General features: G+C 45.1%; 1 protein-coding gene across 1 annotated transcript; it reads right to left on the reverse strand.

Moving 5' to 3' along the window:
* Positions 1–604: 604 nt before the first annotated feature.
* Positions 605–12,882, reverse strand: RBM24 (RNA binding motif protein 24). Its single transcript, XM_080915512.1, has 4 exons — positions 12,011–12,882; positions 10,752–10,875; positions 9,327–9,381; positions 605–2,787 (listed from the first exon to the last, which is right to left on the reverse strand). Exons 1-4 carry the CDS (start codon positions 12,176–12,178, stop codon positions 2,424–2,426), a joined length of 711 nt encoding a protein of 236 aa, XP_080771638.1. The 5' UTR covers positions 12,179–12,882; the 3' UTR covers positions 605–2,423.
* Positions 12,883–16,246: the final 3,364 nt, after the last annotated feature.

The following is a 16,246-nucleotide window of genomic DNA, read 5'->3' on the forward strand; positions in this document are numbered from 1 at the left end:
AGATGGGAGTGTTGTTCAGTGGTAGAGCACTTGCCTGGGCAATGTCAGGCTCCAGGTTCAGTTTTAGCATCACAAATAATCAAGAACACTTGGATCCATTGGCATTTCTCGGGAATACCGAGGCTAGCTCCAGCCTCTTGTTTACCCTGATCTCTACAGCACTGTCTTGACCTAGGCTGGGGTTGCTTATCCCCCACTCTTCAGGAATATGAATCCTTCATGATTCAGTTTAGGGTGATGGTCTATCTGCTACGCGTAAGAGAGGTAGTTAGTGAGTTTTAACGGTCAAAGAGTCTGTTCTCTGTGAGATTTTTATATCCACAGGAAGAGTTTCTCATTGAGGAATGGTTAATCATAGTAGTTCAAAAGAAAAAGGGCTGGGGGCTGGGAATGTAACTCAGTTGGCAGAGTGCTTGCCCCAGGTTTGGGAAGCTCTGGGCTTGGTGCTGCTGGCACTGCCAACACTCAGGAGGAAAGGATCAAAATTCAAGTTTACCCTTAGCTACACGTCAAGTAGAGTCAGCCTCTCCCCAAAGGGGAAAACTAATTAAAAAAAAGAACCATCCCCCTTTCATGCAGAATTAGAAATAACCAATGCAACAACAGTTTTTAAAAATTATATTTAATACAAGTGAATAGATGAGAAGATCTGAAACATTATAAAGCGAAATACACAACAAATAAATAATTTGCACAGGAGAGCCACGCCTCCGGTGCACACCACTGTCCGGTACGGGAATACTTAAATCCAGTGACAATGGAGAGAGTCCATAAAAATGCTAACCTGTTGTCCCTTGTATGAAGTTCTTCAAGTATAAAAGTCCAATACAGTGTAAAATAGTATTCAATTTAGTTTAAGAGTAAAAATTGCAAGTATCGCACTTTCAGAAGGAAAAATATAAAGCTGTCTTTTAAAACTACACACACTACACAAGGAACACAGGAACACCGTGAGTTCCCGGAAGATGAGATCTACAGGGGTAAAACAATCGAGGAAGCACAGAACTAGCAACATAGCTTGTTTTAAAAAAAGAAAAAAGAAAACTTCTAAAGCAAAACAAACAAACAAACAAACAAACAAAAAAACAACTCAAGACTAAAATAAACTCTAATGTGTTCAGGTAAGAGTACCCACCTAAACAGTGCACATATGAATTTAAATAAATCCAAAGCCAACATCTTTAGTTGAATAGGTTAATATTTAATATGCTACATCTAGACCTACTAAATAACTTATGCCATGAGATGAATACATAATTTTACAGTGTCACTTCTAAAGTTCCTTCCTTTAGAGTGCAGCATAGTAAAACTTAAAAATAAATATCTTAAATAGGATTATTATTAAGGCACATTATAAAGTACAAGATCATCAACCGTCGAAGAACTGTAATATCAAGAACCTTGCCGTCTTAGGTACTGTAATCACTAATAAATAGTTTTAAATAGGACTCTGAAATAGATACGAAAAAGGTGTAAAATTATTTTAAAGTTGGGGGGGCGAGAAGAAAAGAAAGGTCCTTCAGGCAGTCCCGAAGGAAGGGCTGAACATCTGCAAACTCTGCCTGCCTTTACCCATAATCCTCTAGTCTATTTAATAAATAGAAAGACAAGTGGTGTGGTGAAAGCCCCACCGGCAAATGAAGTCATCCCCAAGTGACCGGGGATGGGGAGAAGAATTATAATGTCACAAGCTCCTCCCACCAGCACAAGTGATGGACTGACTCTTCCCCAACGGTGTGTGCTATTGATTGTCTGAGCGGCTGGTGCAGTATCAATGGCTCCACAACCCGACTCATCTCCGGGACAGATGAGAAAATAGCTTTGGTACCTGTCCACCACCGTACCGGCCATCACACCCCTAAACTGATTGTTCGATGCCCGTTTCTGAGATAGCGTAGGTACTACCTTTACAAAGTTCTGCAGGCCGTGGTTACTGCAGCGAAGGACAACCAGCACATTTTGCTGTCTTGTTTCTTTGTAAAAAGTCTACTTTTACACGCAATTCAAGCTACATATTGCTCACTCCGTATTCCCTGGTTCAACTAGATTCACATAGCATTTCTCTAACTTGGAAAAGGCAGTTTGCTTCCCTGATACTATAAAAAAGAGCAAAAAATAAAAATCCCCATACAAAAGTGAAGTCCCATTGGTACCCCTGCCATCATGTCTTAGTGGCTATTCCGTGTAACGCAGGCTCTTTGGGATTGACTTCAAAAACTGTTTCTCACCCTTCAGTTCCCCCATTTTCCATCTGTAGCACTGTCCGGAGTACCAGGGGGGAAAATTAACACCTCCGCTTCACACTAGCTTTGCTTTCTCCCTTTAAAGACATCATGTCAGCGTTAAACTTCCTCCTTAGCTACTAAAACCTGGGGAATTGGGAGGGAAAGAGAAACCCTCTTGACTTTGATCAGACGGCAGGTCTACTGCATTCGGTCTGTCTGCAGCTGCTGAGGCTGATACTGGCCAAAGGCGGCTGCCGCGGCTGCAGCTGCGGCGGCGGCTGCAGCTGTTCCGGGCGCAGCGGCAGTGATGGGCTGCTGGACAGCATAGCTGTAGCCCCCAGTGGTCACATAGCCTGCGGCAGCTGGGGATGCTGCATAGGGATACTGCTCATAGGCAGCAGCCGCTGCAGCAGCAGCTGCCGCCGCGGAGTACTGTGCGTAGGCGGCCCCAGTGTAATCAATGTATGGTGTGGTGGACGCCGCAGCTGCCGTGGGCTGGACGTGGGGAATGACCACTCCAGGCTGCACAAAAGCCTGCGGGTAGACGTAGTGGGCGGGGATCCTGTTAAGAAACGAGAAACAAAGTCAGGCAACGCTCATCTCTTGTGGAACTCTTTGCTCAGAGATGGAGACAAACTCAAATTTAGTGGTTGCTATCAACATAGGGTTGCCATAATATCTACTCTTTGGCTGTCCGTTTGATGCTCCCTTGAGAGAAATTCATCAACGGAAAACGGAACGACACTCTCCCCGTTAGAATTTTCACCGTGGCTTCGGATCATGCAGGAGCATGAACGCCACGTTTGGAAAATGAATCAAGATCAGCCAGGGCTGTGCAAGATTTAACAGGGGCCTTCGTGAATTCTGAGAAACTCGTAGAGTTCATCTAAGAAGGATATGTCTAGCCAATAGAAAAATCCATGCCGTGGATACAGGACTCAGAAGGTTGTCAGAGATGACCCGGTTCTGCGGGGGTGGCGGGCTAGCAGTTAAAGGGAGAATAGACTCCGGTGTTCTTTATCATGGCAACCCTATTTGAAATTGCTAGGCAGACTCAGCACACATTAATCTCTCTGCAACCTCAGTCACCCTGATTAAAAACTGTAATTATGAAAGAAGCAGGCGACAAAATTAAATTTAAAAAAAAACCCAAAAAACAAGAACAACAACAACAACAAAAAAAAACCCAAAAACCTCAAACCAGGAGTTTCAAGGTTCACAAGTGTGGTAAGCACGGCAGACACACCCTTCACACGACAGTAGTGCGGCTCACTCCGTTCACAAAAGGCTGTTGTGGGAAGCCACCAAAATGCTATTAACAGTCCCGGCAGAGATTCTCAAAGAGGTGTGCGGCACACTCCCGATCTCTCCTTTGATTATTTTTTTCCCCCAATAAGGACAGAACAGTCAATCAAACCTTTTTGACTATCAGGCAACTGAGGCTCAGCCATCTTGTTTGTCTCTATGCAAGGCAGACAGAAAGGGGTGGGGGTCGATGAGCTTGGAAGACTTAGGGACAGGACACATACAACCAAATGTCTCGGAACTTCATAGAGGCTCAAGAGATAAGCTCTGTAAGGCACCACTGTTCGGCACCACTGTTCTATGTGTCCACCAGCTCTCACGGAGCCTCTGTGTCAGGAGAAATTGATTTATTAACCTATCTGCCATCATCCCAGATGGGTAATAGTTTGTACAGTTTAGTTGTGTGGTTATGGTTCACCCTGAAAAGAGCCAGGAACATGTAAAAAAAAAAAAAGTCAAATATAATTTTAAGTGCTGCGTTCACAGCTCACATACAGGCTGGACCTGAGGCCCTTTTCTTAAAAGTTGGTTAAAAAAAAAAAAAAACACAAGAGGTTTGTTTACGAACCAAGAGTGGCAATTGCAGCTGTCCTTCTTACAGCCCCTGGCCGCCTGTTTTCAAAGTCCTACCTCATATCTGACTTATTTTTGTCCTTCTTTAAACGAATCTCCCTCTCAACCCCCTATCTTTTCTAAAAATAGAACACGGGCTATCTCGCTGTCAACAAGACCAACTTATTAGTAGCACAAGCACAAATAACTACCTTCAAATTTTAAAGAACCCAAAACATCATGTTCAGGCTCTTCAAAAACACAAGATTGATTTTCTTTCTTTCTTTTTTGTCTCTAGAATTCTATGGAATCACTCGTTAAGAACATCCGTGGAAAATGATGAATTTATCGGAGAGGTTGGTGAACTCTGTCTTCCCTGAGATAAAAATACATTTAATTTTACTAGAATTGTAGCTCTTTCCCAGTGCCAGAAAAAAACCATTGTCACCAAGTGTTTCTGAGGACACTTAGAGATGGTCTTAACTGCACGTCAGAAACCAGGCACCGTGCGTGGTCATGCACACATTCAGAACTCATCAGGTGACCGGCTCACCCTTGGTGACAGGTGTGGCTGTATAAAGCACTGTCCCCAGAGCCGATGGGTCTACAATGTGCAGACACAGCTAAGAGAGCCTCCCCTCCTGCCAGTTTACATGTGGTGACAGACAGCAGAGGCTGCAGCTGGGCTATTTTTGATCCTGTCATGCGACAAGGGTTTCCAGCGGATAAAATGTCTTTATAAGGCCAAAGTGAAACATCTATCAGCTGCAGAGGCCCGCCAGTCTGAACCTCACTGATACAGAGACATTAACTCTTCATGCCTCCAGTGTTGTAAGGACAGCATGTTGGTTGATAGCTTTGTATTTTCAAATAATGGAGTACTCAAAGGAGCTATATGACTCCCCCACCCCCTGAAAAAAAGGCAGGATAGAGAAAGAGATGGAGGACTGTATTAGAGCAGAGAAAGTATTGCTTCAAGAGTTACTGTCTCTGTGTCTATGTTAATGACTACTTCTGTCTGGGCAGAGTCACTTGATTTGAATGTAACTTATTTTTCTGGAAGATCAGATTTCTACATGAAGGTTGGTAAGGGCAAGGAAGATGTCTGAAAGGCAAATGAAGACCTGGGGCCTTTAAAAGATCATAGAAAAAGGGAGCCCACAGGACCCCAGAGAGTCACATCCCACAGGACCCCAGAGAGTCACATCCCACAGGACCCCAGAGTCACATCCCACGGGACCTCAGAGAGTCTCCCATGTCTCACTTCAGGGAAAAGGCAGCAGAGGGGTGTACTTTTAGTAGTCTAATAAACTCAGTAAGATAGTTTGGGACTGCCCCTGCTACTAAAATGCAACCAACCTCCAGCTCTTTAGAATTTATACCAAGCAGCTACAAAGCTCAAGAGCTAAGTGAACACCCCAGGTGATTTCCTCCCTTCCTTCTTTGACGAGATTTCTTTATGTATCCCAGGCTGACTTCAAATTTATGCTCCTCCTGCCTCAACCTCCAGAGCTCTGGTTTCCCATCATGTGCCACCACGCCAGGCTTGGCTCTATGACTTTCAAAGCAATAACAGAAGTTAGCTCTTCCAGTCTATTTTGCAGACTCTTGACTAATTCTTCATTTCATCCATTTGCCCAAAGGAGTGATCCCTAATCCCACACAAACCACTTCTTAAATCTTATAATTTGGGGCCTTTTGTTGTATCTATCTTCAAAACACCATATCTATACATATCTTATCTATGTATCTAACCTTTCTTTGGACCTCAGTCAGCAAGCCATCTAACTATTTCCTGGACGTGCCACCGATCACCAGATCTCACTTCAGAACACGCCATCTATTCCTTACCTAGTCTCTACCTCCCCTATCCATCCACCCTAGATCTAGTCCTTGGTGCACACAAACCTTTGGAAGTCAACCTCTTTATCTCACGGTGTTCCTATGCGAAAGAGACGGACACTTTCCAGCCCAGAGATGCTGTACTTGAACGTTCTCCATGAGAGGAGCCTCCAGTGGGCAGTATGGTAGATGGTTGATAACATAGTTCCCCATCTTCCCCCTCCTTCCAACACCTAGCTCATCTTCTTCACAATGGCTTCCTTGACACCCACTCATCTGCTGTCTCTTTTTTTTTCATCTGATGCCCTTCACAGCATGGATTCTTTCGTTGGTAGGAGATGAGATGGTGACATTATGCCCTTTCAGGCTATAGCTTAATCTCAAGGAATGGGCACAGCCGACCATGACTCTGAACTCAAACTCACATTCTAACCCACCCGGAGGTTTTGTGATCAGTGGGAGGCTAGTCAACCTGTCTGTACTTGTTTTGTTTATCCTCAACAGTGTCTTTTTCAAATGCTCGTTGTAAGAATCAAACAGCACAATTCATGTGGTGCTTTTATCAGTTCTGTGCACATCATACACTGGGGTCACCTATAGCAGACGGCTAGGCACTGAAATAAGGGCTCAGTAAGTGCTTAAGTGTATGGTTAACTTCGTGTAAACTAATCCTTAAATCTCTACTCAACAAAGCTGCAGCAATTCCTTTCCAGAGCTGTGACAAGGAAATACTTCTTTCAAACAGAGACCATTTACTTAGAAGCTGATGTTCACCAAGTCCACAAGTTCATCCACCTCTGCTCTCTGCTAAATCAGAAGTCCTTTCAACGAATGTGTTTGTCTTTAAAGACCTTAGGTAACCCAGGGGCCATTTAAGGACTGCAGAAAAGGCATAGTCTCCTCACTAGCCTTTTCAAACAAATACAATGTTAAATTTTTCAAGCTTGCTTCCAGGCAAGTCTAAAATAAGAGCATATAGCATTCAGAGAGAGATTAGGGTGACCAGGTGTGATTTGTTGGTCACAGACTTGGAATCAGGGCAGTGCTAAGAACCACTCAAAAAAGAAAAGAGAAACCTTACTTGGTCTACCTGGAATGCTATCTGTTTCGAATCTCAAGCTTAACCTGAATCTCAAGTTGAAACAATTTATGCACACAGTTAACAATCACCATTCATCACAAAGACAGTTAATATCAGAAGAGATGAAAAGCAAAAGGTTACTATACAAACACACTTGATTTAAAATTCCCTTGCAATCCACATCGCCTTCTCGGGGGGTTCTCCTCTTCTTTGTGGTCCTTTATCAAGGATCCAGAAGGGGGACCACAGCCAGGCCAGATATGTCCAGCTAGCCTGCTGTAGTTTCTCTGCTGAGACTCCTTGCTTGCTCATCCACCACATACCTTTCAGACACACCCAGTGCCCTCATCAACTTCAAATCTACCCTTCTCAAAGGCTTGTCCCTTTCTCCCAATCCATAGACTCCCCCCCCCCCCTTGGGATTCTGAGTCCCTCTTCAACTGAAACACATGCCAAGTCACTTCTCAAGGAGTGATTCTTGCTTGGTGGCTCTGCCACCTTCTTGCTTCCCCCAAAATGAAGGCACAACTTCTTTTGACAAAGTAATGGACACGTAAGAAGAGCCGTTAATTGATTTGGTTTTTACACTCTTTCAGGATGGCGGGAGGTCAGGACTAAGCCTATTACACATTTGGATGTAAGTTTTCTTCCATAGTCTCAAGTTGACTGATAGTCCACACTGGTGAAGTAATAGAAGGGGGAGAAGGGAGGGAGGGGAGGAAGAGGAGGAGGGAGGAAGAGGAAGGGGAGATGAAGGGAATGTGGCCCAATCAACTTATCACTTGTCCTTGTCTAAGTTGGCTTGGAAGGGGCTTTGGTGCATAGCTATACTTAATTGTAGCTTTTTAAAAGAAGCTGCAGATGTCTCTAAGAATGAGTTACTAATGGATTAAAATAACAATAGGGTGATAAGAAGATGTCCATAAGTATATGGCTTGCTTCTTCTAAGTCATACTTATTTTTTGATTATCCTATATTAGGAGATGCTTGCAGTAGTTATCTCCCCATGAAGACAGCCTTCTAGGTGACACACGGGGAGAACTTTGGCTACTAAGCTGGATAACAATAAAATTCTTTAAAGAGCTTGGCTATTCAAAAAAAGAATTAGAGTTACAACGATACCAATCAGGTGGAAGATGGTGGAAACAGACTCTAATGTCCAGGATAAACTGATGGGACCTCCTCCCATCCCATATCATGTTTAATGTAATGGAACTGGAGACTTAAGGGGCTGGTAATAACAAGACCCAGAGGAAACAGGAATGTGAGCAGGCTGTTCACCTGTTAGGTCCGAAATGTGGGAGTTAGTACTGTGCTACTCAAAACAAAAAACAAACAGAATTAAGGGGTGGGGGAAGCCCAAACTGGTGAGTGTTAATAAAATCTGAATAGAGCTCGTGAAACTTTATCAGAAGACCCGGCACGTAGACAGACATTTCGAAAGAAAAGCCCGTTCCCAGAAAACAGAGACTTACAACATGCAAGCAGTGAATCTGTATTCTTACAGAGAGAAACCACACGATTTAGCACTCACTACAAAAATGTTAAATGGAAGTCACAGGCTAATAGCTTAAAAGCAGGAGGAGGGAGAAAAGGCCTTTGCTTCCCATGGCAAAGTCAAAAGGTCAACACTGCTTACCACCACCACCACCAAACTCAAACGGCAAAGAGCCCCTTCCCCGAGAGAAAGAAAACACTCACTACAGCTCTGTTCAATTAAGTCAAAGCACACAGTTTAGCTATCAACACCACTTCATGACTGTAATAAATGAAAATAAAGCACACGGAGGGCTATGAACTATAGTGAGAGATAAAGACAGCACCACCAACATCCATGCATGGTTAATCACCATCTGAGCTTGTGTGTCTGAGTCTACTGGTTACAGAGTTTAACTCCAAACAGAACTAGTCCACCTTGCATCAGCGCATCCTTCTGATCAGTTAGCTTAACTGTATACGAGCCCTGTCAGGTTAGAAAGAGATAAATCACATTGAGTCAAGCCGACAGCAGGAATGGTGGCGGGGCACGTGTCTTGTGCACAAGTCATACCTGGTATTTTTTGTTTTTGTTTTTGTTTTTGTTTTGTTTAATCCTAAGCCCAACATTTGTCTGGTTTGGAGACTGCATACTTGGTCAGATAACTTGACTCATCTAAAAATATGTATAGTATCAGCATTAAAAAAAATACATGAGCATATATAAATATGCAAAACCCCCGGAACATCCTGTGACATATTGACCTCATCTGTTCATAACAAAGAGGCAGGGAAACAAATGGTGGCCATGTTGTGACTTTGGAAGGCTTGGTGAGTTGACTTACCCAAAGGGTCTCTGGATAAGGGCTGGGTGAAGCTGTTGAACCCCAAAGGCAAAACCTGGCAATAAAACACACCACAATTCCCGTTTGTGCACAGCTAGGGACTTGCTACTCCTACACAGGAACTACAATCACAATTTGAGATTTAAAAAGAACCACTCCTGTGAAACTCTTCTTTATGTATGAGAATAGATATGCTTTATAAACGTTATCATTCATCCTCAATAAACATCTGACTAGACCAAGATTGGAAAACTTAAAACACATCTCTGCAAAGTTTACTTAACGGACATAAAAAAGATTTGAAAATATTTAAGAGAGACCCAAGAACAACAATAAAATTAAATTCACAAATATTCCTACAGTTTCAACTCCCAAGAAAAAACGGAAGGGGGGGGGGGTATGAGAAGAAATTTGGAACATTACGGCATGCCTTAAAAAGTAAGTTTTACGTTTTAGGGTTTATAATATTAAAATTCTATAAAAACAAAATTCTGCATTGCTCTTTTAAGAAAAGTACATGCACTGTTCTTGTAGTTTTATAGAAAAGATGTTTTAGAAAGACAGAGTTTTGAATGTTTGTGGGTGTCTCTCCCTGTATTCCCTTTCTGACAACCGAGCTTCAGAACAGAAATGTCAGCCTCTCTCTAGGCTTCCTCAGAAGAAGCTGTGTGAGGAGCACATGATTTCACCAACAAAGTTGCCTGCCTAAGGAACAAAGTCACTCGCTCAACCCTCAAGTGTATTATTTTCAGTAAACACAAAGAACAGTCCCCAATAACAACAACAGGCTTTCACATGGACAAGCGTATCCCACTGTATGCCAACAGCTATGGAGATTTTATTAAATGATTTCTCATCTCCAAGTAAAAAAATTATTAGAAAAAAAAAAACAAGCAAAAAAAAAAAAAATCAAAATGTAAGCCATGAAGGTGAAATCTCCGAGTGTGAGTATTTGGTTGCTAGTGCTATGTGATTTTATGTGAAAATATGTACTATGCCCCTCTCAAGCCAGGGTTCAGATCACACATGCTCTGAGCACAGTGTAACTGGCGTAGACCACGCTACGACAGGAGGCTCACTGGCTGGAGATGACAAGGCCCACATAGTGAACCTTTTTATCCACAAGTGGCTAGTAAAAATTGGATAACTGAAAGCAGACAAAAATCTCTATCATTATATAGGAAACACGTGAATTTGAGGACGAGCTATCTGGACCCTAAGATCTATTTTTGTACATAGACACATCTCAAGTACCCAGAGGCATACTTACAGCGCTCATGTATCTTTAATGCCTTGGTAGAATAACCAGGCTCAAGTTTTATCAAGCGCTATGGGTTGTCAGGAAGCTGGTGTTTCTGGGCTGGGGGTGGTAGTGGGATCTTGGATGGATGGAGAGTTGTGGGGTGGGGGGAGGGCGTTGCTCACCTGGCTGCATGATTCTTGGTTTTGCTCCCAAGTATGCCAGATTCACATTGGCCTTCCTCCCATCGATGATGGGGTTAGGATCCTTGCAGGCCCTTTCAGCAGCGGCGCGGTCAGCCATGGTGACCTTAGCAACACACACAGACATACACACAGAACCCTCAGTTAACCCCTGAAGAAAAAGTACTGAAGTCACCAAGCTGGCTCGCTTTCTTATTTGAGAGGGGGTTGGAACATTAACCCTTCATTCTCTACCAATAATAATAATAATAATAATAATAATAATAATAATAATAAAATAATCAGAAAGAAGAAAGAAGAACCTCCCTACCCTCACCCCAAAGTCCTAAAGGTGCTAGTGTAGGGCCAAAAAGAGATTTGGAAGCCACAATTCTGAATTCACATGTAGATTGACCCTTTACATTCTTTCCCCGGGAGGCCTCAGAGGCACGGTGGGCTTTAAACAAAGTCCAGCCTCAAACAGGCAAACGCTCTCCAGTGACAATAGCGATTGTCCCGCTCCAGGGCTTCCAGCTCTCAGGGCAGCTGCATTTGCCCCTTTAAATCTCCGGGAAGCTTAAACGCGCTGTTTCAGTTAGGCAAACGCCAGAGGGGCAGCCTTTCCTTTTCCTTTCAGAATCTACCTTTGCAATTTAAAAGGTAGTGGTGTGAAGCTGAGGGGAGGGGGGGGATGGATAGCTCTAGACCTCCTGGGCGTCTCTTACCTGGGCCTGAACATACATACACACACACACACACACACACACACACACACACACACACACACACACACACACAAGCGCACACACACACACACACACACACACACACACACACACACACACACACACACACACACACACACACAAGCACCAGCTCATTAGCTCACTTAACAATCAGCCTCCAACCCAGGAATGCCACAGTGAGGGGTTCCTTATCTTCCCTCAACTCTGCATCCCAGAGCTAGCTCTCCTTCTCAGGCCCTCTGGGCCACCAAAAGAGCATCGTCTCAGGTCCTCTCCGTACCCCACGAGGCAGCCACGGCCCCCTCGCTTCCCCAAGCCCCATCACACTTTTAAAGTTTCAGCTCAGCTCCGAGTGAAGGGGGCGTCCCACGAGGTCCTACAGAGCCCCTTACCCCAAACTGTGCCTCCCTAGGGCCTGGGGCCACTCGCTCCCTCTTGGCCTGTCTTTGATCACCTCGCCAGGACCTCTCTTAGTTGCTTCCCACCCAGCCCGAGTCCTTCTTCCGCGTAACTTACAAATCCGTAGCCTCGGGACTTGCCCGTCTGCCGGTCGGTGATGACCACCGCCTCCTCGATGTCCCCGAAGACCTCGAAGTACTTGCGCAGGCTGGCGTCGGTGGTGTGGTAGGGCAGCCCTCCCACGAAGATCTTGGTGTACGTCGTGTCCTTCTGGGTGGTGTGCATCTTCGCGCCCGCCCCGCGGCTCGGGCTCCGGCTGCGGCTGCGGCTGCGCCTGGTCTTCGGGCTCCGCGTCTCCCGCAGCGCGCGGCGGCCGCCGGGGGCCGAGGGCGCGCGCGGGGGCGAGGGAGCGGCGTGGGCGCTGGGCGCGCGGTTTCCCAAGTGGCCGGCTGTCCCCGACACTCGCCCGGGCGCTCTGCTCCAATCCCCGCGTCCGGTCACTGTCCAGACCTTCCCGATCGTCCGGGTAACCAGCTCCGTAGCCGCGGACTGCGTGAGCCTTTTGCTCTCAAACCGCGTGGAAGTAAAAATAATAATAATTTTTTTTAAATGTGGAGAGGGTAGTGGTCTCCAAGTCCAGAAGAGGTAGATGCTTCTTTCTCAAAAAAAAAAAAAAAAAAAAAAAAAAAGAAAGAAAGAAAAAAAAAAAAAGAAAAAAGAAAAGAAAAGAAAAAAAGAAAAAGAAAAAAAAGAAAAAATAATCGAGTAGCTTGGATGCGACGGGGGTTGGCTCAGAGGCTACCGTGTCCCGGGGGCGCGGAGGTGGCAGCTGGGGGCGCGGTGCTGGGCCCGGCTCGGTCTGGGAACCGTCCCTCCTGCTTAGGAGCTTCCACACTAGTGCAGACAGAGGACAGGCCGGCTCTCCAACCCTCTGCTCCTTTTTCCCCAGTGGCCCGGGGGTCGACGCCCGGCTGGGGAGGGGGCGGGCCGGACGCCTGCGATTGGCCGGGACAGCACCTGGGGCGCCCGGCGCCGCCGCCCCCCAGCTGTTGGGAACAGCTGCTTCTCTCCCCGCGCGCGGCGTGGCGCTGGGTCGCCTGGCTGGGGCTCTGGCGCTGTTGCTGGGGCAGAGTTGGAAACGGCTGAGGCGGCCTGGCTCTGTTGTAGCCTGCTCCTACCGGTCAAAGTCGCAAAGACCCCTGGCGACTCCCGCAGGGAACCCAGAGCGAGCTGCTTGACTCTGAAGCGGACCACGCCAGCTCTTCCTGCTAGGCCTCCGTGGCTCGACCAGTTGACTTGAGAGTCCCTCGGGGCCTGGGTGGTTTGTACAGAGGCCAGTCCCCTCCCAAACACCTGGGGACAAGATCTGCCTCCTCTAGCAGTCTGAACCCTGAGAAGAGCCCTGAAGTTTTCTTAGCTTCCCAAAGCTGATGCTGTGGAAACCGAGAAGTAGAGTCCTAGGGGTGGTGTGTATAATAATAATAATAATAATAATAATAATAATAATAATAATAATAATAATAATAATAATAACAACAACAACAACAACAACAACTTTAGCTTTAATGGCTTACAGTTAGCAAAGGGTGCCATCTACTTCAGAGAACCATGAATTAGTACAACAACAACAACTTTAGCTTTAATGACTTACAGTTAGCAAAGGGTGCCATCTACTTCAGAGAACCATGAATTAGTACAACAACAACAACAACAACAACAACAACAACAACAACTTTAGCTTTAATGGCTTACAGTTAGCAAAGGGTGCCATCTACTTCAGAGAACCATGAATTAGTACTGTACCTCCCACGATCATCAAATTGGTGCTTCCTGCCTAACTTAGTTATTCAGGAAGATGGGTACAATGTCTGTCTCAACACAAGTCGCTCCCGCCTCCGCCTTTTTTCCCCCTAAGCAATGAATCAATTTCCTTCTATTTGAATTACAGAACGTTTAGTGAATTGACCTCGTTTATTTATCCGGATATAATTGTAAGAAGTATGATTTCTCTTAAAAGGGGAGTTAAAAACGTTACATAACGTTGGATTTCTACCTGCAAATCTGAAAGCATACTTAGAACACACTAAACGTAGTATATATTTATTATCTTAAGCCAGCTCAGTGTCTGTCTCTTCCTTTGCTCCGGTAGGGCTTTAAATTAACGACACTTTGAAACCAATCAATCATATTTGAGTCTTAGATTAACATACCACCCCCCTTTATTTTGAGACAGGGTCTCAGATATCTAGGCTGTCCTTGAACTTCCGGTCTATCACCCAGATGGTTTGAACCTCTGATTCTCCTGCTTCAGAGTCCTGAATGCTGGGTTTGCCGGATGCTTTGGGAAGGAACACAGGGCTTCCTGCCTGCCAGGCAAGTATTCTGCCAACTGAGCTACATCCCCAGGCCCCTGATGAAAGTATTTAATGTGAACAGAACGTACCACCTTCTGCCCTCACTGCACAAGCGGCTTTGGCGTGGAGACACCAGTGCAGCCCCAACACGAACTGCCCTGAGCTATGCTTTTTTCTCTCTCCCTGTTTAAACAGGTCAGTGTGTTAACTGGTAGAGTCCCGCAGACATACCCCAGTTACTTTCCAGGGCACCTTAGCTGTCAACCCGAGCGATGAAGAAAGTCGTGTTTGCAAAGGTGAATGAGAATTACTAGTGAAAATTCTGGTAGGGAATCTTCAGTTCATTTTGCTGATTTCCACAGTAGGCTGACTGAGGTTGGGGGGGGGGGGGGTCAGTTTGAATCCCCAGTGAGAGATAAGGAAAACTAGGAATCTATCTAAGGTTAATCCAGGTGAGAAAAATTAAGCAGTTTATAAGGTAAGTATTTTATATGAAGTGTTGGCCTTTTAATACAGTTCCTCATGTTGTGGCAACCCTCCAACCATTAAACTACATTTGTTACCGCGGTTATGAATAGCAACAAAGTATCTGTGTTTTCCAATGGTCTTTGAGGGGTCACAACCCACAGGTTGAGAACCACTGCTTTAGCTGCCAGCCCAAGTGTGAAAATATGAACCTTTTCCACTGGTAAAGTACTACTTCAGAAGTGACTCTGTGCTAGTATGATGAAAAAGAAGTTTTAAAAGTGAAAAAGCAGACCCCGAAACATAAGAGGCATGCTTTTTAATATTTAATATTCATTGTGTGGTATCACTTAACAATTATAGTACTTCACTGAAGTGCATGCAAAAACCTCTGAGAGGGGAAGTGTCTACCAAGAAGTCTCATACCCCATGTGACATTGGCTGTCTTGTGTCTTCCTACATGGGGAGAAGCCAGCCCAGTCTGCAGGAAAAGAGTGTCTGGGAGTGCAGCCAGCCATGTGGATGGTGGTCACTAGGCAAAGTGGAGAGAGCTGAGAGGAAGTTTTTAACCCCACAATGGGATAGGCTGTATCCTAGAGCTCAGCCTTGGGGAGGAAATACACTGTTTACTTTGAGGGCTGAGGAACTAGCTTAGCAGGAGTGGGGGAGGGGATGCTCCGTATGCAAGTGATAGGACCTGAGTTCAAATCCCTGCATCACCATGAAAAGCTAGCTGTGCTGGCACATCTTGGTCAACTTCGGGCTTCTGTGTGCCCACATGCTCACACAGGGTGTGGGGGAAGGGAGGCTTGTATGTCATAATTCTGGAGAAAATAGCACAGATAACAGTAGTCCCTTAAGTCCTATGGGACCCCACTGAAATGCCTTTAGAAAATATTGGGCACTTTTGTCTAAAATTGTTTCCTTTTGAACAAGACAATACCTGGGCATTTGAACATCTTCAGAATTCCAGAAATAATCAAAGTGTTCCTAACCAGCTGCTGAGATGAGGGTGGGGAGGATTGGTCATTATTTATTTTCTAATTCCACATCAATAGAGGACATGGTCCAGCATGCTCGTTGCCTGCTACGGGTGTGACCTCACGTCTACACAAAGATAAACACAGTTCCAAATGTCAGATCCACTCTTAGGGGCTTCTTCATGAACCTGTGCCCTCAAACCATGTATGCCACCCCACGACTGTCAGATGGATCTGAATCCAAACCTCAAGATTCTTAAGTACCAAATATTTCTGTACAATGGCCCATCACAAAAATCCAGGCTTGAAATAATAGTATGTAAAGCATCTTTTCTCTTTCCAGCTGCCTTTGGCAGAGGAGACATGGATGCCCACATGCCTTGTGCAATATGATGTGTGCTTCTTTGGAGAGAAAGAGCAGTAAAATACTGTACTAGTTATAAATAAGTCCCAAGCTTGCCATATCCAAACGAGTGCACATGGATGGCCTGAATCCTTGGTTACCACTCCTTGGCAGGATTGATATTTTACTACCGTAAGCTACTTACAGTAAA

The sequence above is a fragment of the Micromys minutus genome (assembly GCF_963924665.1).
Source record: "Micromys minutus genome assembly, chromosome: 1".
NCBI lineage: Eukaryota > Metazoa > Chordata > Mammalia > Rodentia > Muridae > Micromys > Micromys minutus.

What these genes read in the sequence shown, in the direction of transcription:
- RBM24 (XM_080915512.1), bottom strand. Translation starts at nt 12,178, where the DNA reads ATGCACACCACCCAGAAGGACACGACGTACACCAAGATCTTCGTGGGA. An exon ending in ACCAAGAATCATGCAGCCAG is followed by an intron (nt 9,382 to 10,751) that starts GTGAGCAACGCC and finishes TTTTATTGCCAG; the next exon opens with GTTTTGCCTTTGGGGTTCAA. An exon ending in CTTATCCAGAGACCCTTTGG is followed by an intron (nt 2,788 to 9,326) that starts GTAAGTCAACTC and finishes GTTTCTTAACAG; the next exon opens with GATCCCCGCCCACTACGTCT.